General features: G+C 48.8%; 1 protein-coding gene across 1 annotated transcript; it reads right to left on the reverse strand.

Annotated features, from left to right (window-relative positions):
• Positions 1-338: 338 nt before the first annotated feature.
• On the reverse strand, positions 339-24,911 carry HSD17B8 (hydroxysteroid 17-beta dehydrogenase 8). The gene is made up of 9 exons (XM_040324971.1): positions 24,794-24,911; positions 17,976-18,178; positions 17,780-17,896; positions 13,570-13,665; positions 10,438-10,523; positions 5,159-5,243; positions 5,028-5,070; positions 859-933; positions 339-713 (listed from the first exon to the last, which is right to left on the reverse strand). Exons 1-9 carry the CDS (start codon positions 24,894-24,896, stop codon positions 697-699), a joined length of 825 nt encoding a protein of 274 aa, XP_040180905.1. The 5' UTR covers positions 24,897-24,911; the 3' UTR covers positions 339-696.
• Positions 24,912-26,858: the final 1,947 nt, after the last annotated feature.

A 26,858-nucleotide genomic window follows, 5' to 3' on the forward strand; every position in this document is an offset into this window, starting at 1 on the left:
GTGATAGGAGGAACAAAGAACAGAGGCGTTGCTGGGAAGATTTTTGTTCATCCTATCACAGAACACTCTGCAGTGAAGGCGCGGCTTTGAAATCCTTCACGATCGCGATCGCAGCATGGGACACTGTCAGCGCTGGGAAAAAAGTGAGTACTGAGACTGTACCCGGCGTATAAGACGACCCCCGACTTTGGATGCATTTTTTTGCATCCAGAAAGTCGTCTTATACGCCGGAAAATACGGTATGCACTTTTTAATATTGATAAAAACAATATTTTTTTAATAATTAGGTTAATGTATATTGTTTGGTGGGAATGTAACTTTATTATTTTATTAATATGTGGTGTATAATGTGTGCTGATTCGTGTTCAACTTTTGCATTTTTCACTTCCTCATACTGTAATCCCGCGAGATTATAGTGAGAGGAGCCGTTCTCAGGAGTTCCCGGCGTTTGTAGATCGCTTCTCATCTCAACATGAGAACCAATCTACAAAGCTTCATAAACAGGCACTCAGAGGAGAGCGATCTCCCCTGAGAACTGAATAGCGGTATTTTACCGCACTTTCATAAAAGGACACCAAAGGCAGTAATTCTTCTCTCCTTACAAGATGCTTGGCCGGGTCATACAGCAGGATCCAGAATTGTAGGATATAAAGAGTTCTTTCCACTGTCCATGGGGACTGCAGGTACCAGAAAGGATCATAAATACAGTCCACCTGGAGAAAACAGGATGAAAACAACAACCGTCACTACAGTCAGCCTGCTGCATATTGTAGCATTCATTTGTTTTGTAGAACTATGAAAATCATAGAGAACTGAACTTAAAGGTGCATGAAATGGCCCCACCTGATTGGTTATTACCTGTCACTTCAATACTTGTTCCTGTAATATATCTACTGTCATTCGAAGCCAGGAACGCACAGACATCTGCGATATCTAAAAGAGCAGTGGACAACTTTAACACGTGACATAAGCAGTTACAGGCACAGCTGAATTCAGAGAAATAGGGGCGTTCTCATCACAACCTCATTATCCCTAATGGGAGTCAACTGCGCATGCATTGAACAAACCCCTGGAGCAGATTATGTAAACTGACATGTGACATCCCTGTGAACATGAGCCCATCAGCCTTAAAGCCCAATTGTACTCTCTTTGCAATGGACCTGAACTCAAATTTAGAATTATTAATGCTTAACCACTTCCTTACTGGGCACATATACCCCTTCCTGACCAGGTGAAATTTCAGCTTGTGGCAGTGCGTCATTTTAACTGACAATTGCGCGGTCGTGCGACGTGGCTCCCAAACAAAATTGACGTCCTTATTTCCCCACAAATAGAGCTTTCTTTTGGTGGTATTTGATCGCCTCTGCGGTTTTTATTTTTTGCGCTATGAACAAAAATAGAGCGACAATTTTGAAAAAAAAAACAATATTTTTTACTTGTTGCTATAATAAATAGCCCAATTTTTTTTAAAAAACATTTTTTTTCTCAGTCTAGGCGGTACATATTCTTCTACATATTTTTGGGGAAAAAAAAAATAAAAAAAATCGCAAGAAGCGTCTGGTTTGCGCAAAAGTTATTGCGCTTACAAAATAGGGGACAGAATTATTATTTTTTATTATTTTTTTTTACTACTAATGGCGGCGATCAGCATTTTTTTCGTGACTGCGACGTTATGGCGGACACATCGGACACTTTTGACACATTTTTGGCGCCATTCACATTTATACAACGATCAGTGCTATAAATATGCACTAATTACTGTATAAATGTGACTGGCATTGAAGGGGTTAACACTAGGGGGTGAGGAAGGGGTTAAATGTGTACCCTAAATTGTGTTCTAACTGTAGGTGGAGGGGGGGTGACTGGGGGAGGTGACCGATCTATGTCCCTATGTACAAGGGACACAGATCGGTCTCCTCTGTCCCCTAACAGGACGTGGAGCTCTGTGTTTACACACAGAGCTCCACGTCTTGTCCCTGTAGCCGCCGATCCCGAGTCCCTGGCGGACATCACTGCCGCCAGGCACTCGCATCGGCATCTCAGCGATGCGGTGAGCACGTGCGCGCCCGCGCCGCTGGATGCGCGCGCAGGCCGTGTTTTTACTGCCTGTTAGAGATTCACAACCACCCCGCGGCCGTATAAAGTCGTACGGCCGTCGGGTAGTGGTTAAAGAATAGGTTCACCTTTCCTAACATGTAACACACTGGCCACCACACCTCCCTGATCCCCGATCTGACAGCTAGCAGAGATCTTCTCCCCCTCGCTAGCTGGCAGGGCCGTCTTAATAGCATCATGGGCCCCTGGGCAAAGTAATGCTCTGGGGCCCCTACAATGATGACAGTGCAGGTAAACAGACATCAAGTAGGTAGGAGGCAGACTGCCTCTCCTGTGTAACCATCACTCTCAGTGCCATCATGGGGCCCCCAATTTTGGGTGGCAGCGTGGGCTCAAGGACCAGCTGCTTTGGGAAAAGTGCAGGGGCCTCCATACAGTTGGCCAGGTGTGCCCTCTCATTAAGACAGCCCTGCTAGCTGGCACAATTTAAACAAAACGTGGCCGAGAGGGCTCCGCCTGCCCAGCTACATCACTCATTCACAGTATCCTGTAAATGGAAAACTACAAGGTCCAGCAGCCTTTGCGGCTGTCATCTTGTAGTTTTCAATGAACTACCATGGTGCTGTGGAGCACCGTGTTAGTTCATTCTTTTTTCCTGTTAGACTGTATCTGCTTGTCCGGTGTATGGGCACACAGGTACACTGGCAGATATGCCGGAGACCTACATGGCACCAGCGATCTGCTGATTGCTGCCGCAATGCTTTACAGGCTCCAAAAAAAATTAAATAAATGCACATTTTTTTTTTACCTGCAAAAAATTAGCATTTAATTTTTTTTTCTAAAAGGTGAACATATCCTATAAGCCGCATGATGAAGCAATGTACCTTATGGCTTAAATTCCTCCAAAATAGTGCAATTCTTGGTATAGGAGTGTGGCTAGGCTCCTGTGCCTACAGCCTCATAGCTGTATATCTGCAGTGCAAAATCTCAGGCACTGCTGCCCCTGACTGCTAGTCCCTGGAGATTTGGTGATATCACTCTTGAGCTGCTCACTGGTTTTCCTTGCTGGGGGTTCTGACATGAGGAAGCAAAGCCTTGCCGCCAACCAAGATGGCCACCTTCACACAGAGACACAGTGTGACACAAGACATGGTAAGTCCTTAATGAAGAAAAGATCAGCTGCAGGGAGACCACAGGTAATACTGGAAGCTAGTCCTTTGCCCTCTGCCTGCCTTTTTTGGAACAGCTTCCAGAGTTAATTTTCTTAAAAAAAAAAAAAAAAGGGAATCTCACACTTCCTGCTGATTGGAGAGCTCTCTAGCTCAGACTCAGAAAGGGGACACAGCAAACCACCGCAGCGAGACTCACACAGAGGTCCGAGAGCTATCCATGAATCTATCCATTACTATATAGAGCAGGGGCCTCAAACTCAAATTACCTGAGGGCCACAAGACAACTTTTCATATCTCATGGGGGCCACATGCAAACTTTCAAACTTAAAAAACAACAGCACTGGTGTCAGCGGACGCATTATTAACCCCCAGCATTGGTGTCAGCAAACGCATTAACCCCCAGCATTGGTCACCACACTAAGGACTTTGCCTCAGTGTGATGGCTCACTCGCCTCTCCTGGCAGTCAGGATCGTCTGTCTCCTGAGTCCTTTCCTCCTGGCTTCCACAGAGGCCTAGTGACAGGACACCCAGAGAATACAATCTCCCGCTCTGAGGTGGCAGCAGGACCCTGGATCGGGGCTCCGATAGATCGGAGAGCATGCAGCGGAGAGGACAGAGGAGATAGAGAGGTAAATATCTTTGGCGACTCCCATTTTGTGGTGCCTGTGCAGTCAGAAAACTTGTCCAGGATCGGCCCCATTTTTAACCGTTCCGCGGGCCGGTACTTTGAAACCCCTGATATAGAGGGTGGCGAGGAGAGGGGGGGGGCTTCGCCCGGGCACCCTTAATGGACAGGCGCCCCTGGTTATAGCCCTAATTTGGGTCAACCTCCCACAATAAATTCGGGCTGTTTTGTTTTGCTCTATGTTTTTTTTATTTTATTGTTTTTGTGTTTTCCAAAACCTTTTTTTTTTAATGAAATTATATAATGTAATGTTTTGTACCTTGTCCTATTATTATACACGATTTATATAGCGCCAACAGTTTACTCCGTGCTTTACAATATAGAAGGGGGACAGCACAATTATAGTACAGTTCAGTACAGGAGGGCCCGGCTCGTAGAGCTTACATAATAGTAATAGCTGGTCCTATATTTTATATTCTTTTTTTTTTGTGTATTTTTGTGCGTGTACTCGAGAGAGGAGCCGGACTGCAGGAGTTGGGAGTAGGCATGCCTCCCCCAGAGGCAATCTGCCACCTTTCTCCATGCCCCGGGTGGCAATGGTGGGTGCATGAGGGGGTCCTCCCACAAAGCCCGCCCTACCTGCTCCGCTTTGAAGCCCAACGGGGCAGAGGGACTCCCTATAAGGGAGTGAGAGGATCTAGCCCGCTCAACCAGCCCCGTTAGTCCTTCGCCTCTCTTTTTAGAGACCGCATGGTCAAAGTGCATGCATGTTAACCCAATTTCGAGTGCGTGTAAGTGTGGTGGTTTTTGTGGGAGGGGGGCGGGCGTACTAAGCGCAGGCTTACCTCGCATAGCACACCCACCGGGAGCCGGGCTGAGACCACCAAACTCAATGTAGCCGAGACCGGGATCGGAACCCCTAGCTGCAGAGGTGAATGGCTTATCAGCGCAGTGCCAATCGCGTTGAGCCACCGCAGCTCCCTTATATATTTTATATTCAATGCAAATGTTGATGATTGACATCTATGCTTTCCAAATCTATATTGTGCAAGCACTTCCTTGTCAATAAAAAAAGTTTTGATAAAAAAAACTAAAAAAAAAGAAAGTGAAAAATAAAAGTACTGGAGGGAAAACAGAAATGAAAATAAACTCAGGATAAGGGTTTGTCACTTACCTTCTGGCTGACCAAGTCTTCCCATTGGAATCAGACCAGCAAACTGCGGGCGGCAAAGATCAAACACAAAGTCAGAAACCGGAGAAACAAAGAAACACGCAGAGATACAGAGAAAGGTCACATCATCTCACTTTGTCCAGGACTTTCTGTGGGACTTTGTCAGTCATCGGTGTGGCGATAAACCCAGGCAGTACGGTGTTACATCGGATATCGAACCTGGAGAGGTGACAACAGAGGAGAAGATCAGACAGAAAGCACTAACATCTATATGAGGCAGTCTACAGACAGGTGTGATAAGTCATTTAGATGATTAATAATATCAGGGCTCAACAAATCCCGGTCGCCAGGTCGCCATGGCGACTAGAAATAGGGTCCTGGCGACTTGGCTTGGAAGGGGGGCCATCTGGTGGTGAGCCGTTGGTATTACAAGTTATTACCACCAGATGTGTAAGCTGGCGCCATCTGGTGGTGGCCGTTGGTATTACAAGTTAAGCATTACAAGTTAAACAGCAATTCTAATGTAATTTTTCACTATATTTCACTATTTTCACTGCCATCTTCTTCCCTCTAATTAGAACCCCTAAACATTATATATATTTGTTATCCTAACACCCTAGAGAATAAAATGGCGATCGTTGCAATACTTTCTGTCACGCTGTATTTGCGCAGCGGTCTTACTTTTTTCATACTGTATTTATTGGCGTATAACACTCACCTTTTCACCCTGCAAATCAGTTGCAAATAGTGTGTGCTTGTTATACGCAGATACTGAAATTTGGGCTGTCTCGGAGAGAACAGGGAGGGGGGCAAGACGAGCACAGTCAGATTACATACAGCGAGAATCTCCTGTTTACTCAGCGGCCTCTGTAATAGAAAGTTCTGTGTATCATAGAAGCCGGTCCAGGAGGTGGGACTTTGTATTACAGAGGCCGTCGAGTAAACAGGAGATTCTTGCTGTATGTAATCTGACGGCGCTCATCCCGCCCCCCTCCCTGAAATGGGCATTGATCAGGCTGCATTCATGGCAATGGTGAGGCTGCAGATGGGCATTGATCAAGCTGCATTGATTGGCAATTGTGAGGCTGCATTGATGGGCATTAATCAAGCTGCATTGATGGGCAATTGTGAGGCTGCGGATGGGCAATGGTGAGGCTGCGGATGGGCATTGATCAAGCTGCATTGCTGGGCAATTGTGAGGCTGCAGATGGGCATTGAAAAGGCTGCATTGATGGGCACTGACCCTTATTTTGCTTCAAATTCTTTATTTAAAATGTACGTTTTTTTCCTGCAATTTCCCTCTTAAAATGAAGGTGAGCGTTATACGGCTGTGCAGGTTACATGCCAATAAATATGTTTTTTTTTTTTCACAAGACAAGACAACAATACAAAACATAAAAAAAAACACAAATAACCCCACCTATACACACCTCTGTGTTTGCACCTACTAGAATACACTTCAGTCTTTACTTAAAGGGGTTGTACAGGCTCGCGTTTTTTCACTTTAATGCATCCTATGCATTAAAGGGGTTGTAAAGGTACACTTTTTATTCCTAAATAGCTTCCTTTACCTTAGTGCAGTCCTCCTTCACTTACCTCATCCTTCCATTTTGCTTTTAAATGTCCTTATTTCTTCTGAGAAATCCTCACTTCCTGTTCTTCTGTCTGTAACTCCACGCAGTAATGCAAGGCTTTCTCCCTGGTGTGCAGTGTTGTGCTTGCCCCCTCCCTTGAGGTGGGAGGGGGCGAGCAGGAGAGTCAAGATGCCCACTAACACACAGCTCCTTTATCTGCAACATAGAGAGCGTCCTGACTCTCCTGTAGTCCAAGGGAGGGGGCGACCACGACACTCCACACCAGGGAGAAAGCCTTGCATTACTGCGTGGAGTTACTGACAGAAGAACAGGAAGTGAGGATTTCTCAGAAGAAATAAGGACATTTAAAAGCAAAATGGAAGGATGAGGTAAGTGAAGGAGGACTGCACTAAGGTAAAGGAAGCTATTTATGGGGGGAAAAAAATTGTACCTTTACAACCCCTTTAAGGTGAAAAAACAATGACTGCTCCCCCCAGCCCCCCCGTTTACTTTTTAAACATGTAATGTCATATGGCACATTTGCAAAATGAACCGCATGAGAACATGTGCTCCATTATCATGCAAGCGAAGTACCACAATACTGCAAGCTCTCCCTGAAAGCAATGGGGTAGATTCAGGTAGCTACGCTATATGTTACGGCGGCGCAGCGTATTTACGCGACGCCTCCGCAACTTACAGGAGCAAGTGCAGTATTCACAAAGAACTTGCTCCGTAAGTCGTGGCGGCGTAGTGTAAATGGGGCCGGCGTAAGCGCGCGTAATTCAAATGGGGAAGGGGGGCGTGTTTTATGGTAGTATGTGATGACCTGACGTGATTGACGTGATTGCGCCGTCCGTGTACATATGCCAGTGTGCATTGCTTCCAAGTACGGTGTAACAACGTATTAGTTTTGACGTGAACGTAAATTCCGTCCAGCCCTATTCGCGAACGACGTACGCAAACAGCGTAAATAATTAAAATTTCGAAGCGGGAACGACGTTCATACTTAACATTGGCTGCGCCTCCTAATAGCAGGAGCAACGTTACGCCGGAAAAGCCTTACGCAAACGACATAAAAAACAAACGCCGTGCGCACGTATGTTTGTGAATCGGCGTATCTAGGAAATTAGCATATTCTACGCAGACAACAACGGAAGCGCCCCTAGCGGCCAAAGTTATATTGCACACAATTCTACGCCGCCGCAATTAAGTTACGTCGGTGGAGGAAGTCTATTTTTTTAGCGTAACTGCCTTTGTGAATCGGCGTAACGCTACGCGGGCGTGGAATTCAAATTACGGCGGCGTATCTGGAGATACGCCGCCGCAAAAGGTATGTGAATCTACCCCACTGATGATGTTTCCTTCCCAGGGGGCATCAGTGTCAAACCAGGAAGTGGATCAAAGAAAAGTAAATAAAACTTTAAAAAAAGCAGTGTTAGATTATTTCACATCAGCATGTAGATGTGAATTTTAGTAAAAGGAGAGGAAAGGTCCACTTCATCTTACCAATACAAGGCACTATTCCTCCCACTGACACCAACAGTAATGCCTAATTCCTGCCACTGATACCAACAATGGGGCACCAATCCTTCCATTGAAACCAACCAAATGGGCTTCATTCCTCCCACTGACACCAATGACAGGGTACTATTCCTCCCACCAGGCCTGTACTGGCCATAGGGCACACTAAGCCGCATTTCCTTTTGGGGCCCAAGGCAGCTGGGCTGCCCATTGATCCCACACCGCTCACCCGGCCTCTCTGCGGCTGCCCTTTCAATTCACAGCATGTCTGTAGGGCGGAAACTAGAGATCAGCTGACCCATGACCAAGAGAGGGGGGGAGGAGACCCTGGATGGGACACTCAGGTCCTGCCGGAGGTGGGACTGTGCAGGGGAGGCAGAGAGTGGGAAGGGGGCACTGTGGTTGGAGAGGGGGGGGGTGTGATTGTCTGGGGGTGCTGTGGTGTAGGGGGGGGGGGGGGCACTGTGGTGTAGGGGACTGCACTGTGGGGGCACTATAATCATTGCAGTGCAGTCCCCCATTGTGTCGCAGTGCCCCTTTGCAGTGCAGTCCCCCATTGTGTCGCAGTGCCCCTTTGCAGTGCAGTCCCCCATTGTGTCGCAGTGCCCCTTTGCAGTGCAGTGTGAGGGACCGTCTATGTGGGTGTCATCATAAGCTGTCCCTGCTGGTGACCATCACCTCCCCGATCTCTGGAGGTACTGGCTGCTCGGTCTGGAAAGCCTGGGCCTTTTTTTTGCTTTTTTGTCCCTGTCCAGGCCTGCCTCCCACTGACACCAATGATGGGGCACGATTCCTCCCACTGACACCAATGATGAGGCACGATTCCTCCCACTGAAACCAATGATGAGGCACTATTCCTCCCACTGATACCAATGATGACGCACAATTCCTCCCACTGACACCAATGATGAGGCACGATTCCTCCCACTGACACCAATGATGAGGAACGATTCCTCCCACTGACTCCAATGATGGGGCACTATTCCTCCCACTGACACCAATGACGAGGCACTATTCCTCCCACTGACACCAATGATGGGGCACTATTCCTTCCACTGACACCAATGATGAGGCACTATTCCTCCCACTGACACCAATGATGGGGCACTATTCCTTCCACTGACACCAATGACGAGGCGCCATTTCTCCCACTGACACCCATGATGGGGCGCCATTTCTCCCACTGACACCCATGATGGGGCGTTATTTACACCCATTGATGCCAGGCATAATCTACTCACATTGGCCCCCTTTAAAGTCTGAAGGACAGTAAACCAGCCCTCTGTTTAGAAAGTTTAAAGACCCCTGATCCAGGCTATTAATTAGAACTTCTTAAAGTTCTTGTAGGCCATTAAGATGGGAAGAAATACTATTAGGTAGATTCAGGTAGAGTTAGGCCGGCTTATCAGTAGATAAGCCGGCCTAACTCAGAATCTACGCCGCCGTATGTTTAAGTGTATGCTCAAACAGAGATACGCTTAAACATATCCAAGAAAGGACGGCTTGCGCCGTCCTATCTTAGATTGCAATATTTCTGATGGCCGCTAGGTGGCGCTTCCATTGCGGCCGGCGTAGATTATGTAAATTAGGGGATACGCCGATTCACGAACGTACGCCAGGCCGACGCAGTACTTTTACGCTGTTTACGTAAGAGATAGGCCGCGTAAAGTTAGAGCTAGGCTCTAGTGCATGGGTGCTCAACCCGTGGCTCTCCAGCTGTTGCGGAACTACAATTCCCATGAGGCATTGCAAGCCGCCGACAGGTACAAGCATGTCTCCCAAAGGCTGAGGCATTATGGGAATTGTAGTTTTGCAACAGCTGGAGAGCCACAGGTTGAGCACCCATGCTCTAGTGGAATAGTAATGTCAAGTATGGCCGCCGTTCCCGCTGCGAAATTCGTAATTTTTACGTCGTTTGCGTAAGTCGTCCGCGAATCGGGATTTACGTCGTTTACGTCCACGTCTAAATCAATAGGCCCGTGCGGCGTACTTAGCCGCAATGCACACTGGGAAATGTAGTCGCCCGGCGCATGCGCAGTGACAAAAAAAACGTAAAAAACGTGAGGTCAAGCCTCATTACCATTACACACGCCCCCCCCCAACCGATTTGAATTAGGCGCCCTTACGCCCGATGCATTTACACTACGCTGCCCTAAGTAAGGAGGCAAGTACTTTGTGAATCATGTACTTGCCTCTCTTACTTAAGGCGGCGTAGTGTAAACACGCTAGGCTACGCCGCCGCAAAATAGCGCGCCCCTACCTGAATCTACCCAACTGTATTGTACAGATTGCTTAACATATAAAAAGTGTTTTCTCACTTAGCCAGTTCTTTAGCAGCAGTCCTAGTGAAACCTTCTACTCCAGCCTTAGATGCAGCATAGTTGGCCTGACCGAGATTGCCCACCTGTGAGAGATGAAAATAATTGTTTGAGATTATATGATCTCTACCGACTGTCCCACAATAATGACTGTCCCACAATAATGACTGTCCCACAACAGCTACAGTGCCTTGAAAAAGTATTCACACCCCTTGACATTTTAGTAAAAAAATCCCAATAAAATACATTTACGTTTTTGGTTGTAACATGACAAAATGTAGAAAATTGCTAGGGGTATGAATACTTTTTCAAGGCACTATGGACCGGATTCACATACATTGGCGCAGATTCATGCCGGCGTAGCGTATCCAACATACGCTACGCCGACGTAGCGTAGAGAGGCAAGCACCGAATTCACAAAGCACTTGCCTCCCAAACTGCGCTGGGTTCCCTCGGCGTAAGCCGTCGTAAGTGGAAGTGGGCGTGAGCCATGCTAATGAGGCGTGACCCCATGAAAACGATGGGCCGAGTGACATACAAGTACTTAAAACAAACGTGTGCCGTCCCGTGGACGTATCCCAGTGCGCATGCTCAGAATCACGTCGGAACTACTCCCTAAGATACGTCGAATCACTGCCTACGGCGTGAACGTAACCTACGCCCAGCCCTATTCACGTACTACGTAAACGACGTGAAATACGGCGGCTGTGTTCCCTGGTCCATACCTTTGCGTGAGTTGCGCCTCATATATAGGGAATAACTTTACGCCGGACGTACGACTTACGCAAACCGCGTATATTATGCGCCGGGCGCAAGTACGTTGGCGAATCGACATATCTCCCTCATTTCCATATTTGAATAGGAAATCATCGGGAACGCCACTTGCGGCCAGCGTAAATATGCGCCCACGATACGACTGCATAGGAAAGTTACGTCGGTCGGATGAAGCCTATTTTCAGGCGTATCTTGGTTTCAGAGTCCGGCGCACAGATACGACGGTGCATATTTACACTTACGCGGCGTATCTCGAGATACGTCGGCGCAAGTGCTTTGTGAATCCTGGCCAATATCTCTGGATGTAGACTGGAAGTGACTGCAAATAAACTACAGGAGAATGCTAATAAACAATAAACTGGACTGAAGCTGACCATTGCGGCAAAAAACAGGTTTTGCTATTTTATATTTAATCAGATATTGATTTTTATTCTGCTATTTCTGGCTGGACTTCTGCTTTAACCACTTCCGGACCGCCGCATGTACATATACGTCGGCAGAATGGCACGGACAGGCACATTGGCGTACCTGTACGTCCCTGCCTAGACGTGGGTCGGGGGTCCAATCGGAACCCCCCCCCCCCGGTACATGCGGCGGTTCCCGTGGCTTCAGGAGCAATCCGGGACGAGGGCGCGGCTATTCGTTTCTAGCCGCCCCCTCGCTATCGCTCCCCGGAGCTGAAGAACGGGGAGAGCCGTATGTAAACACGGCTTCCCCGTGCTTCACTGTGGCGGCTGTATCGATCGAGTGATCCCTTTTATAGGGAGACTCGATCGATGACATCAGACCTACAGCCACACCCCCCTACAGTTGTAAACACACACTAGGTGAACCCTAACTTCTACAGCGCCCCCTGTGGTTAACTCCCAAACTGCAACTGTCATTTTCACAATAAACAATGGCCCGGATTCAGGTAGATTTGCCCCCTTGTTATGGAGGCGCAGGGCAGCGTTTTTGCCCTGCGCCCCCGCAAATTTCCTGCGCTACCCGCGATTGACGGAGCAGTAGCTCCGTAAATTGCGTGTGCGCTGTGTAAACTTGCCCTGCGTAAGGGTGCCTAATGTAAATGATCCCGTAGGGGGGCGGGAATCATTTAAATTAGGCGCGCTCCCGCGCCGAGCGTAGAGCGCATGCTCCATCGGGAAACTTTCCCGACGTGCATTGCAACAAATGACGTCGCAAGGACGTCATTTGCTTCAAAGTGAACGTGAATGGCGTCCAGTGCCATTCACGAATCACTTACGCAAATTACGTAAAATTCAAACGTCGCGACGCGGGAACGACGGGTATACTTTAGCATTGGCTGCCCCTGCTATTAGAAGGGGCAGCCTTACGCTAAACACGCCGTACGGAAACGACGTAAATTGCGTACGCAGGGCTCGCGTAACGTTGTGAATCGGCGTTAGTATGCAATTTGCATACTATACGCTGACCACAATGGGAACGCCCCCTAGCGGCCAACGCAAGAATGCAGCCTAAGATATGAAGGCATAAGGAGGCTTATGCCACGCATATCTTAGGCTGTAGTCGGCGTAACAAGCTCTCTGAATCAGGAGAACTCGTTACGCCAGGGCAAGTAAGCAATTGCGCTGCGTAACTATGGTTACGCAGATGCAATTGCTTCTTGAATCCGGGCCACTGCAATTTAAATGCATTTTTTGCTGTGAAAATGACAATGGTCCCAAAAATGTGTCAAAATTGTCCGAAGTCTCCGCCATAATGTCGCAGTCACGAAAAAAAACGCTGATCGCCGCCATTAGTAGTAAAAAAATAAATAAATAATAAAACTATCCCCTATTTTGTAAACACTATAAATTTTGCGCAAACCAATAGATAAACGCTTATTGCGATTTTTTTTACCCAAAATAGGTAGAATAATACGTATCGGCTTAAACTTAGGGAAAAAAAATGTATATATGTCTTTGGGGGATATTTATTATAGCAAAAAGAAAAAAATATTGCATTTTTTTCAAAATTGTCGCTCTATTTTTGTTTATAGCGCAAAAAATAAAAACGCAGAGGTGATCAAATACCACCAAAAGAAAGCTCTATTTGTGGGGAAAAAGGACGCCAATTTTGTTTGGGAGCCACGTCGCACAATTGTCTGTTAAAGCGACGCAGTGCCGAATTGTAAAAACCCCTTGGGTCATTTAGCAGCATATTGGTCCGGTCCTTAAGTGGTTAAAGCAGTGATTAAGCTGTGATACGCCCATATCGCTGGTTTTACGGTGGGACCCCTTAATATTATTCGGTAGGGTTTATATCAGTGTAACCAAGGAATAGTTATAACAACTACATTTTTTTTCTCTTTTTACTTTCCCTCACTGGGGAAAATCCTGATATACTTTGAGGACTCACCTTTCCCACAATACTGCCAATGTTGACGATGGAACCTCCGTTTTGTCCCGTGGCTACGATCGCTCGGGCCACGGCTTGTGTAATCAGAAATGTACCCTTCAGGAAACAAAGCGAGAATGAACTCCTAACATTACTCTTCACAAACTTTCTACTGAAAAAAAAAAATTGGAATGATCATGGTGACCTACCAACTTCCCTACAAACTGGTGATGAAAGGTTACCCTAAAGCGTATGTGACCCCAAAATGATATACCGTATTTATCGCGGTATAACGCACTCCCGCGTATACCGCGCACCCCTAAAGTGGCCCCCAATTCTGTGGAAAAAACGTTTTTTTGTACTTACAGTTTTGGTGTCTTGCGCGGCGGCCTCGTCGGGTCCGGCGTCCCTCTTCGGCGGGTCGGGTGTCCTCTTCGGCGGGTCCGGCGTCCTCTTCGGCGGGTCCGGCGTCCTCTTCGGCGGGTCCGGCGTCTGTCTTCGGCGGGTCCGGCGTCTGTCTTCGGCGGGTCCGGCGTCTGTCTTCGGCGGGTCCGGCGTCTGTCTTCGGCGGGTCCGGCGTCTGTCTTCGGCGGGTCCGGCGTCTGTCTTCGGCGGGTCCGGCGTCTGTCTTCGGCGGGTCCGGCGTCTGTCTTCGGCGGGTCCGGCGTCTGTCTTCGGCGGGTCCGGCGTCTGTCTTCGGCGTCTGTCTTCGGCGGGTCCGGCGTCTGTCTTCGGCGGGTCGGGTGTCCTCTTCGGCGGGTCGGGTGTCCTCTTCGGCGGGTCGGGTGTCCTCTTCGGCGGGTCGGGTGTCCTCTTCGGCGGGTCCGGCGTCTGTCTTCGGCGGGTCCGGCGTCTGTCTTCGGAGGGTCGGGTGTCCTCTTCGGCGGGTCCGGCGTCCTCTTCGGCGGGTCCGGCGTCCTCTTCGGCGGGTCGGGCGTCCTCTTCGGCGGGTCGGGTGTCCTCTTCGGCGGGTCCGGCGTCTGTCTTCGGCGGGTCCGGCGTCTGTCTTCGGAGGGTCGGGCGTCCTCTTCGGCGGGTCCGGCGTCCTCTTCGGCGGGTCCGGCGTCCTCTTCGGCGGGTCCGGCGTCCTCTTCGGCGGGTCCGGCGTCCTCTTCGGCGGGTCCGGCGTCCTCGCGTCCTCCCCGCTCGTTTCCCACCACGAGTTTGAATACTGCGCCGGCATATACAGAGCGCAGTACACTCGTGAATCTTCGGGCAGGCTCGGCAACTGTCGCGCTGACGTCCTGTACGCTCAGGACGTCAGTGCGAGAGGCGCCGAGACCGCCCGAAGATTCACGAGTGTACTGCGCTCGGTATATGCCGGCGCAGTATTCAAACTCGTGGCGGGAAAGCGGGTATCGGCGTATATCGCGCACCCACGATTTTGCCCTGATTTTCAGGGCAAAATAGTGCGCGGTATACGCCGATAAATACGGTATATGTTTGCTTGCCAGTCCTTATATGTGATAAATGCATTAGTTCTCTTTGACCACTTGCTTAGTGGGCACGTTTACCCCCTTCCTGCGCAGGCCAATGTTCAGCGCTGTTATACTTGGAATGACAATTGCGCGGTCATGCGACACTGTACCCATAAGACATTTTTACAATTTTTTCACACAAATAGAGCTTTCTTTTGGTGGTATTTAATTACCACTTGTTTTTTTGTTTGCAAAATAAACGAATAAAGACTGAAATGAAAAAAAAAGAAAAGAAAAAAGGAGGCACTGATGTGCGCGGATGAGGCTGCACTGATGGGGCACTATTGAGGCTGTACTGATGTGCGCTGATGGGCACTGATAGGTGGCACTGATGAGGAGGCATAGATTGGCAGCACTGTGTAGCAACGTCTTAATTTTTTTTAACTAGATGCCGACCAGCCGCGCGAGAGCCCGTAATATAACGTCGACTAGGTGCCCCACACTCGCTCCCGACTACCCCGCGCGCGTGCTTGGCGGTCGCGATCACCGCCGGGCACCCGTTACAGAGCGGGGACCGGGAGCTGTGTGTGTAAACACACAGCTCCCGGTCCTGTCAGGGGAGAATTCTACTTGACCGTCGTCTGTTCATACAATGTACAGTCATTTCCCCTAGTGAGGCCACCACCCCCCCCTACAGTTAGAACACACCCAGGGAACATACTTAACCCCTTCCCCGCCCCCTAGTGTTAACCCCTTCCCTGCCAGTGGAATTTTTATAGTAATCAATGCATTTATATAGCACTGATCGCTATAAAAATGCCAATGGTCCTAAAAAATGTGTCAAAAGTGTCCGAAGTGTCCGCCATATTGTCGCAGTACTGAAAAAAAAAAAAAATCGCTGATCGCCGCCATTACCAGTAAAAAAAAAATATTAATAAAAATGCCATAAAACTACCCCCTATTTTGTAAACGCTATAACTTTTGCGCAAACCAATCAATAAACGCTTATTGCGATTGTTTTTTACGAAAAATAGGTAGAAGAATACTTATCGGCCTAAACTGAGGAAATAAATTGTTTTTTTATATATTTTTGGGGATATTTATTATGGAAAAAAGTAAAAAAATAAAAAAAAAATTCAAAATTGTCGCTCTATTTTTGTTTATAGCGCATTATAGGCATTTTCCTCCACACAACTGCCACTCACTGGATATTTTCTCTTTCTCGGACCATTTTCTGTAAACCCGAGAGATGGCCGTGTGTGAAAATCCCAGTAGATCAGAAGAGAATTGAAATACTCCGACCAGCACCAACAACCATGCCACATTCAAAGTCACTTAAATCCCCATTCTGATGCTCGGTTTGAACTTCAGCAAGTAGTCTTCACCACATCAAAATGCCTAAATTGCTGCCATGTGATTGGCTGATTACCAATTTGTGTTACCGTGTAAGTGAACAGGTGTACCTAATAGAGTGGCTGGTAAATGTAGTTCTTCAGTGTCTGCAAGAAGGGCCGTCAGCCTGGCTTCAAAAGCCACCAAAGCCGCATTAGAAAATTTACTTGTGACGTAACCAGCGGCGTTGCTCGCCAGGTGCAGGCCGCACCCGGGTGACACCCGTGGGTAGCGGCACCACACTAAAACCGCCCGCTCGCTGCCCTGTGTGCCTCGCGCCTCTGCTGTGTCCCTCAGCGGAGCGGGAAGGAAGCCCGCGCTCGAGGGACACGCCGCTGTGTGTATCTGCTGCTCTGTTCTGAGGTCTGTAAGGTAAGAGGAGGCTGTCTGCACTACTGGGGTCTGCACTAGGGGGGGTGTCTGTAACTGAGGGGGGTCTGTACTGCTGGGGTGTCTGTACTGCTGTTGTCTGCACTGGGGGGTACGTCTGTACTGCTGGGAGGTACGTCTGTGCTGCTGGGAGGTACGTCTGTGCTGCTGGGAGGTACGTCTGTGCTGCTGGGAGGTACGTCTGTGCTGCTGGGAGGTACGTCTGTGCTGCTGGGAGGTACGTCTGTGCTGCTGGGAGGTACGTTTGTGCTGCTGGGAGGTACGTCTGTGCTGCTGGGGGGTACGTCTGTGCTGCTGGGGGGTACGTCTGTGCTGCTGGGGGGTACGTCTGTACTGCTGGGGGGTACGTCTGTACTGCTGGGGGGTACGTCTGTGCTGCTGGGGGGTACGTCTGTGCTGCTGGGGGGTACGTCTGTGCTGCTGGGGGGTACGTCTGTACTGCTGGGGGGTACGTCTGTACTGCTGGGGGGTACGTCTGTACTGCTGGGGGGTACGTCTGTACTGCTGGGGGGTACGTCTGTACTGCTGGGGGGTACGTCTGTACTGCTGGGAGGTACGTCTGTACTGCTGGGGGGTACGTCTGTACTGCTGGGGGCTGGGGGGTACGTCTGTACTGCTGGGGGGTACGTCTGTACTGCTGGGGGGCACGTCTGTACTGCTGGGGGGCACGTCTGTACTGCTGGGGGGCACGTCTGTACTGCTGGGGGGCACGTCTGTACTGCTGGGGGGCACGTCTGTACTGCTGGGGGGCACGTCTGTACTGCTGGGGGGTACGTCTGTACTGAGGGAGGGGGGGGGGGGGTTTATACTGGGGGAGGGGGCCTATATTGATGGAGGGGGGTCTGTACTGAGGGAGGGGGAATCTATACTGCGGGAGGGGGGTCTTTACTGAGGGGGTACTACAGTTGGTGGGGGGGTGACACCAACCCTAGTGACGCCACTGAACTATTGGACTGTTTGCAGACAATTCTCATTGTCTGACACTTTGATAGATGAGGCTGCCAGCTGGGTAATGGAGCCTGTCAGATTACCTTGAGGTTGACGCTGAGCACAGAATCGAAGGCTTCCTCTGACAAGCGAAGCAGAAACTCGTCCCGGGTGATTCCGGCGCTGCTGACAGCAACACGAGGAGGGGCAGAGAAGCGAGACTGAAGAGACAAGACAGAGAGGTTATCTGGAGAGAATTGCCCGTCTCATCACAATCACACGACACCGCTGCCCGTCTACCTGGATCTGCTCCATTAGCGCACCGACGCTGGCGCCTTGGGAGACGTCGGCCGTGAACGCCGCGTGCTCTTGTCCGGGGAGGTTAGACGATAACGTCTGTAGAGTGTCATTAGCAGAGTTGATGTTCAAATCGACGACGGCAACCGAAGCGCCCTCTTGGGAAAGCCTCTGACACACCGCTCGTCCGATGCCGCTGCCGCCACCTGCGATGTAAAAGAAAAACGGGATATTCTAATTACATTCTGAAAAGTGACCCAAAAGGGCCTGGAAAAAAGAGTCTTAAAGTGGAGTTCCACCCATAAATATAACATTACATCAGTAGTTTTAAAAAAAATTCATTAGTCCTTTACGAATTTTTTTTTTTTTTTTAGATGCCTTCAAAGTGTTGCTAGGCAGAATAGTTAATCTTCCCACTTCCTGCACCTAGGTGCTTAATGCTTCCTAACCTACACCGCACAGACTCCTGGGAATGTAGTGGGTGTAACTTTCCAGGAGTCTGTGCACTCCCCAGTCTCAAAGAATCATGTGACTTGGACAGCACAGGTGCTAAAAACCTGATCTGACACTGCTTGTGCAGCACTGAGCATGTGCAAGGCTGAAATCCAGGAAGTCATACAGTCTGGCTTCATGATGCCCACACTTAAGATGGCCCCAGTCAATTTCTATTTTATAAAGTGTCTAAATGCTGTAACAACCTAACAAAACGGACCTTAGTTTACAGACTAACTTTACTAGAATACATTAAGCTTGTGTATTACAGGGGTATTTATATTTAAAAAGTGAAATTGTGGCCGGAACTCCGCTTTAAAGCGGAGGTCCACCCAAATTTTTTTTTTAAAAGCCAGCAGCTACAAATACTGCAGCTGCTGACTTTTAATCAATGGACACTTACCCGTCCAGCGCGCCCGTGATATCGGCAGCTGAAGCCGAGCAATCGCTGGTCTTTCGGCTGCCCCCTCGGTGAGGCAATCAGGAAGCGAAGTGTTCCGGCTTCACTGCCCTGTTCCCTACTGCGCGAGCGGCCCATCCTCACTGGTCCCTGCTGTCTCCTGGGACCAGTGTGTTTCCCAGAAGACATCGGGGGGGGTGACACAAAGAGGCGCGGGAGTCTATTCCCGGAAGTGGGTGCAAATACCTGTATTATACAGGTATCTGCACCCCCTCCCTCCTGAAAGGTGCCAAATGTGACACTTGAGGGGTTCCGAAAAGCGGAGGTTCACTTTTTCTGTGGACCTCCGCTTTAACTACTTAAGGACCAGCCTATTTTTCAAACTTATTGTTTACAAGTTAAAATCATTTTTTTTTTGCTAGACAATTTAATAGAATCCCTAAACATTATAGATTTTTTTTTATAACACCCTAGAGAATAAAATGGCGGTCGTTGCAATACTTTCTGTCACACTGTATTCGTGCAGCGGTCTTACAAGCGCACTTTTTTTTTTAAAAAAAAAACACTTTTTGAACCACTACGGGCCCGCGCTATAGTCGAATGACGGCTACAGCGCGGACCTCAATTGCCGGGAGGACGTCAATAGATGTCTTCCCCTTTGCGCGCGCCCGGTGCGCACTGTCATCACAAGTCACTGAGACTCGGGTGATCACGGATCCCAGTAAGGGGCCTATCCCGGCCCCTTACAACGTGATCAGCTGTCAGCCAATGACAGCTGATCACGTGATCAAAACAAAGCTCGGAAATCATTTTTTTTTCCCTCCTCGCACTGACAGCGTGAGAAGAAAAAAAAGCCAATCACCGGCTGCTGAGTGAGGGACATTGGTCCGAAGTGGAAGAGGCAATTCTGCCTCATTAGTGAACACCGGTGCCCCCTGCCAGTGCCCACAATGACCACCAGTGCCACCTGTCAGTACCAATGAGTACCATCTGTCAGTGCCAATCAGTACCACCTATCAATGCCCATCACGGCCACCTAGCAATGCTCACCAGTGGTGCCAGTCAATGCCACCTAGCAGTGCTGCCTATCAATGTCACCTACCAGTGCTGATCAGGGCCCATCACTGCCACCTATTAGTGCCACCTATCAATGCCACCTATTAGTGCCAATTCTCAGTGCCACCTCTCAGTGTCACCTCTCAGTGCCCACCAATGCCACTTCTCAGTGCCCACCAATGCCACTTCTCAGTGCCCACCAGTGCCGCCTTATACATGCCCACCAGTGCCGCCTTATCGGTGCCCACCAGTGCAGCCCATCAGTGCCACCTATCGTTGCCCATTAGTGTAAAATTACCCGTTTGCAAAATGTTAGAACAAAATATAAAAGGGTTTTGTATTTTTTTTTTTTTTCTGTCTTTTTTTTTTTTTAACAAAAAATAAAAACCTTAGAGGTGATCAAATACCACCAAAAGAATGTTCTATTTGTGGGGGGAAAAAAATTACACACTGAGGCGATGCGCTGGCGGGAGACAAAAAAATCTCCTGTCAGCAGCATCTTTGGAGCGGTGAGAGGAGCGGCATGTATACCGCTCCTTCCCATTTAAAACAATGGGAAACCGCGGCAATGCGCCTCTATAGAGGCGCATTGCGGGCGGTATTAACCCTTTTTCGGCCGCTAGCGGGGGTTAATACTGCACCGCTAGCGGCTGATTCCCGCGGCAATCTCGGCGGTATAGCGCCGCTATTTTTATACCGCCACCACGGCTCCCGCCCCAGTCTGAAAGGGGCAAAAAATTTGTCTGTCGCAATGTTGCAGTCGCGAAAAAAAAACAATAATCGCCGCCATCAGCAGTAAAAAAAATTAAAACTGCCATAAATTTATCCTATAGTTTGTAGACGTACAAACCAATCAATATACACTTATTGTGATTTTCTTTACCAAAAATATGTAGAAGAATACTTATTGGCCTAAATTGATAAAGAAATGTGTTTTTTAACCACTTGAGACCCACGCTATTGACAAAAGACGTCAACAGCGAGGCTCTCAGGTGCCAACTGGACATCATTTAAAGTGCATTACCCGCGCGCGCCTCTGGGGGGGCGCGCAGCGGGTAAACACTGTCCCGGCGCATCGCTGGGAAGCCGATGCGTGTACCTGGCGGCCGCGATGTCCGCCGGGTACACGCGATCGTCGGTAACACAGCAGGGACGTGGAGCTCTGTGTGTAAAAAAAAAAATTGGGATATTTATTATAGCAACAAGTAAAAAATATATATATATTTTTTTAAATTGTCGCAATTTTTTTGTTTATAGCGCAAAAACTAAAAACCGCAGAGGTGATCAAATACCACCAAAATAAAGCTCTATTTGTGGAGAAAAAAGGACGTCAATTTTGTTTGGGAGCCACGTCGCACAACCGCGCAAATATCAGTTAAAGCGACGCAGTGCCGGAAGCTTAAATTTCGCCTGGGCACGAAGGGGGTTTAAGCAAGTGGTTAAATTATTGGGGGGGGGGGGGGTATGTATGTTTTTTTCCAAAATTGACGCTCTATTTTTGTTTATAGCGTAAAAAAAAAGGAAATCTGCAGAGGTAATCAAATACCACCAAAAGAAAGCTCTATTTGTGGGGGAAAAAATACATCAATTTGATTTGGGTACAGTGTCGCACGACCGCGCAATTGTCAGTTAAAGTAACGCAGTGACGTATCACAAAAAAATGGCCTGGTCATGAAGGGAGGTAAATCTTCCAGGGCCAAACTGGTTAATCAATTGCTATTTTTACACAGTACAACATCACCAGTGGAGCAGGTGACAGAGTGCCCCCCCCCCCATCCATGCGCCCCGCCCCCTAATCTACATTTGGGATGCCGGATGCATGGATTCCATGTGTTTTGTTTTTTTAAGCACGCGATTAGAGCCAGAGGCCCGGATTCAGATACATTTGCGTATCTTTCGGCGGGCGTAGCGTATCTCAGATACACTACGCCGCCATAACTTACAGCGGCAGGTCCCGTATTCAGAAAGAACTTGCGCTGTAAGTTACGGCGGCGTAGTGTAACTGGGCCGGCGTAAGCCCGCCTAATTCAAATGTGGAGGAGGTGGGCGTGTTTTATGTTAATTACTTGTGACCCCACGTAAATTACGCTTTTTACGAAAAGGCGCATGTGCCGTCCGTGGACGTATCCCAGTGCGCATGCTCCAAATTACGCCGCAAAGCCTCATTGGTTTCGACGTGAACGTAACTTATGCAAAGCCCTATTCGCGAACGACTTACGCAAAATTCAGCGCTGGCCCGACGTCCATACTTAACATTGGCTACGCCTAATAGAGCAGGGGTAACTTTACGCCGTAAAAAGCCTTACGTAAACAACGTAAAAAAATGCGCCGGGCGCACGTACGTTTCTGAATCGGCGTATCTACCTAATTTACATATTCTACGCATAAATGTACGGAAGCGCCACCTAGCGTCCAGCGTAAATATGCAAATAAGATACGACGGCGTAAGAGACTTACGCCGGTCGGATCTTAGGGAAATCTATGCGTAACTGATTCTAAGAATCAGGCGCATAGATACGACCCCGCGCACTCAAGAGTTATGACGGCGTATCTGGAGATACGCTGTCGTAACTCGTATCTGAATCCGGGCCAGAGGCTCTAATAGGCTTCAAAAAAGGGTGGGCTCAGGGCGCAGAGCACTGCGCTCCCAGCCCACCCAGTTGTGTGAGAAAAGAGAATGAATATTCTCTATTCTCACACTGATCCTCCTCCCAGCCAATCAGGAAGCGGGTTGTGAGACCCATCACCCGATCGGCGGAAAGGACAGCGGTCCTATTAAGACGCCTAGGAGGAGGGAGGAGATGTATGGCGGAAGTCCCTGTGGTGCAGAGGAGGATAAGTGGTCGTGTGCCCCCCCCCCCCATTTATTTATTTATTTATTTATTATTATTATAAATAAATAAATAAATAAATATATACCGTATTTATCGGCGTATACCGCGCACTTTTTTGCCCTGAAAATCAGGGCAAAATCGCGGGTGCGCGGTATACACCGATACCCACTTTCCCGCGCCGAGTTTTGAATACTGTGCCGACATATACCGAGCGCAGTACACTCGGGTATAGTCGGGCAGTCTCGGCTCCTTCCGCGCTCACGTCCTGGACGTACAGGACGTCAGCGCGAGAGTTGCCGAGCATTGCCGACTATACACGAGTGTACTGCGCTCTGTATATGTCGGCGCAGTAAACGAGCGGGGAGGACGCGAGGACGCCGGGGACGACGCCGCAGAAGGACGCCGGACCCGCTGAAGAGGACACCCGCATCCAATTCACGATAGTGTAAACCGGGCCTTAGAGTCCTGAGCCGTAAACGACGGCCCCTCCCCGCGCATGCGCGGGAGCGACATCATTGTGGCTCCAGCCAATCACACAGCCAGAGTCCGTGGACCCCGAAGGAAGAGTGGTGAAGGTTGAGGCGGCCCCCAGCGTTGACGGCGCATCACTGGAATTCTTTGTTTTCGGGTAAGTTTCACATAATGTGCTAGTATGCGATGCAGGCCAAAAAATAAATAAAATCACCCGATTTAAGCCTATTACACACTGGGGCAGATTCAGATACAATGGTGTATCTTTCTGCGGGCGTAACGTATCTCAGATACGTTACGCCGCCGTAATTTAGGACGCAAGTTCCGTATTCAGAAAGAACTTGCGCCCTTAGTTACGGTGGCGTAACGTATGTTGTCCGGCGTAAGCCCGCCTAATTCAAATGGGGATGATGTGGGCGTGTTTTATTTAAATTCACTGTTACCCCACGTATTTGACGTATTTTACGAACGGCGCATGCGCCGTTCATGAAAAAACCCCAGTGTGCATGCTCGAAGTTACGCCGCAAATCATCATTGCTTTAGACGTGAACGTAAATTACGTCCAGCCCTATTCGCGAACGACTTACACAAACGACGTAAAATTTTCAAAACTCGACGCGGGAATGACGTCCATACTTAACATAGGATACCCCTCATATAGCAGGGGTAACTATACGCCGGAAAAAGCCTAACGTAAACGACGAAAAAAATGCGCCGGCCGGACGTAAAAATGCAGCCTAAGATACGACGGTGTAAGACACTTACGCCGGTCGAATCTTAGGGAAATCTATGCGTAACTGATTCTATGAATCGGGCGCATAGATACGACCACGCACACTCAGAGTTACGACGGCGTATCTGGAGATACGCCGTCGTAACTCCGTTGTGAATCCGGCCCACTGACTTTAACGGGATGCTTAGCTAGAGACCGAACTTATGAGAAACCCGTACGAGGAAAAAGTGTGTAGACAATTGCCTTTAAAAATGCTAGTTGCCTGGCTTTTCATGCTGATCCGAAGGCTTCAAAGCTTTGAGTCAATGACTAAGAACACGTTGTTCTGGCTTCACTAGACACATGCTTGTTCCAGATCTGCGACTCCAAACCCAGGACAGCCAGGCGAATGGCATTTTCGGAAGGAGGTCGGCAAAGACAGGCACCGCAGTTTTCCAAGTAACGATTTATTTTAAAAAGAAGAGAGTTATACAGTGTGCCAGAAAATAGAAAATAAAGCAGAATATCTGTGTTTTGGAACCTCATCCCTGAGCAGAACGGGTCCTAAATCCCCGGTACCACTCGGTGCAGCATTCCGCCCGGTGTGGTCGCAGCCTGCGGCAGAGCCGGACGTTGCACCGTCCGGTCCCTCCCGGGTGCACGGCAGCGGAACGGCCCCCAGTGCAAGGGGTCTTACAGGGGCATCAGATAGAAAGGGATCAGAGTGCAGTGTAAGGCAGGTGAGAGGCAGTGTCATATATTAGTATAGTGTGTGTATGTGTATATATATATCTCGTACAAAGTATAAACAGTAACATTGTATCTCAGAGCAGCAATAAGAATGTCATTCAATGACCTGTCACCAGAGCCAGTGTGGACTTCAGTCGGCTGGAGGCAGCCATGATTCCCTGCCAATGACCTCTACCATAGAGAAGGGAGGATAGACTGGCTGACACCATAGAGAAGGGAGGATAGACTGGCTGACACCATAGAGAAGGGAGGATAGACTGGCTGACACCATAGAGAAGGAAGGATAGACTGGCTGACACCATAGAGAAGGGAGGATAGACTGGCTGACGCTATAGAGGAGAGAAGATAGACATTCTGACACGATAGAGAGGGGGGAAAAAAAAGAGGTAGATTGTCTGTCTTATAGAGATAAGCAATGTGTCACAAGCTGGTTGCAGCTCTGAGATAATGAACAGGGAGCAATTCATTTTAAAACACTAAACAAGGAGAGAAATATCCCTCATAACTTTATTTCAGCACAGCTGTCTTTATAAAAAGCCAGCAGCTACAAATACTGCAGCTGCTGACTTTTAATAAATCGACACTTACCTGTCCAGCGCGCCCGCGATGTCGGTAGCTGAGGCCGAGCAATCGCTCGTCTCTCGGCTGCCCCCGTCGCTAAGGATGAGCTCTGGCGTGTTCGCATAGTACACGTGCAGAGCCCGCCAGGAAGTGTGCACGGCGCTGCGCTAATCACAGCCAGGGAGACATTGTCCCGATGCTCGGCTGCAGGGATCGTGAAATGTCTCCCTGGCTGTTATTAGCGCAGCGCCGTGCACACTTCCTGGCGGGCTTCTATGCGAACACGCCAGAGCTCATCCTTACCCGCCTCCATGCTCGGTGAGGAAATCAGGAAGTAAAGCGTTGCGGCTTCACTACCCGGTTCCCTAATGCACATGCATGAGTCGCGCGGTGCATAATTACTGGTCCCTGCTGTCTCCTGAGACCAGTGTGTTTCCCAGAAGACAGCGGGGGTGACGCAAAGGGGCGTGACTCCCGCGGGAGTCTATTCCCAGAAGTGGGAGCAAATATCTGTATTAGACAGTTATCTGCACCTCCCTCCCCCTGAAAGGTGCCAAATGTGACACCGGAGGGGGGAGGGGTTCCGAAAAGCGGAGGTTCACTTTTTGTGTGGCCCTCCGCTTTAACCACTTGCTTACTTGGCACATATGCCCCCTTCCTGCCCAGGCAAAATTTCAGCTTTCGGCACTGTCACGCTTTAAATGAAAATTGCGCGGTCGTGCGACGTGGCTCTCAAACAAAATTGACGTCCTGTTTTTCCTACAAATAGAGCTTTCTTTTGGTGGTATTTGATCACCTCTGCGGTTTTTATTTTTTGCACTATAAACAACAAAGAGCGAAAATTTTGAAAAAAAACCCACAATATTTTTTACTTTTTGCTATAATAAGTATCCCAATTTAAAAAAAAAAAAAACTATTTTTTTTCTCAGTTTAGGCCGATATGTATTCTTCTACTTTTTTCTGGGAAAAAAATCGCAATAAGCGTATAGTGATTGGTTTGCGCAAAAGTTATGGCATCAACAAAATAGGGAATAGAATTCTGAAATGTTTTATTATTCTTTTTTTACTAGTAATGGCGGCGATCTGCGATTTTTATTGGGACTGCGACATTGCGGCGGACACATCGGACACTTTTGACACATTTTTGGGACGATTCACATTTATACAGCGAACAGTGCTATAAATATGCACTGATTACTCTATAAATGTCACTGGCAGGATTAACACTAGGGGGCGATCAAGGAGTTAAATATGTTCCTTGACAGTGTGTTCTAACTGTGGGGGGAGGGGACCGACCAGAGGAAATGACAGATCGTGGTTCCTAGCTATTAGGAACTCACAATCTGTATCTCCTCACAGAACAGAACAGGGATGTGTGTGTTTACACACACACATCCCTGTTCTGCCTCTCGTGCCCGCGATCGCCGGTCACCAGTATTGGCACCCCTGCGATGCAGCGGACGCCTCCGGCGGCACACGCGCGCCTGCTATGCCGCTTAAAGGAGCCGACGTACAGCTACGACACCTCTACGACACCTGTGCTGACCTGCAGCAGCATAATGATGGTGGCAGGTCGGCAAGTGGTTAAAAATCTGTATGGGCTATCCATT

This window comes from Rana temporaria, chromosome 9 (assembly GCF_905171775.1).
Source record: "Rana temporaria chromosome 9, aRanTem1.1, whole genome shotgun sequence".
Classification (NCBI taxonomy): Eukaryota; Metazoa; Chordata; class Amphibia; order Anura; family Ranidae; genus Rana; species Rana temporaria.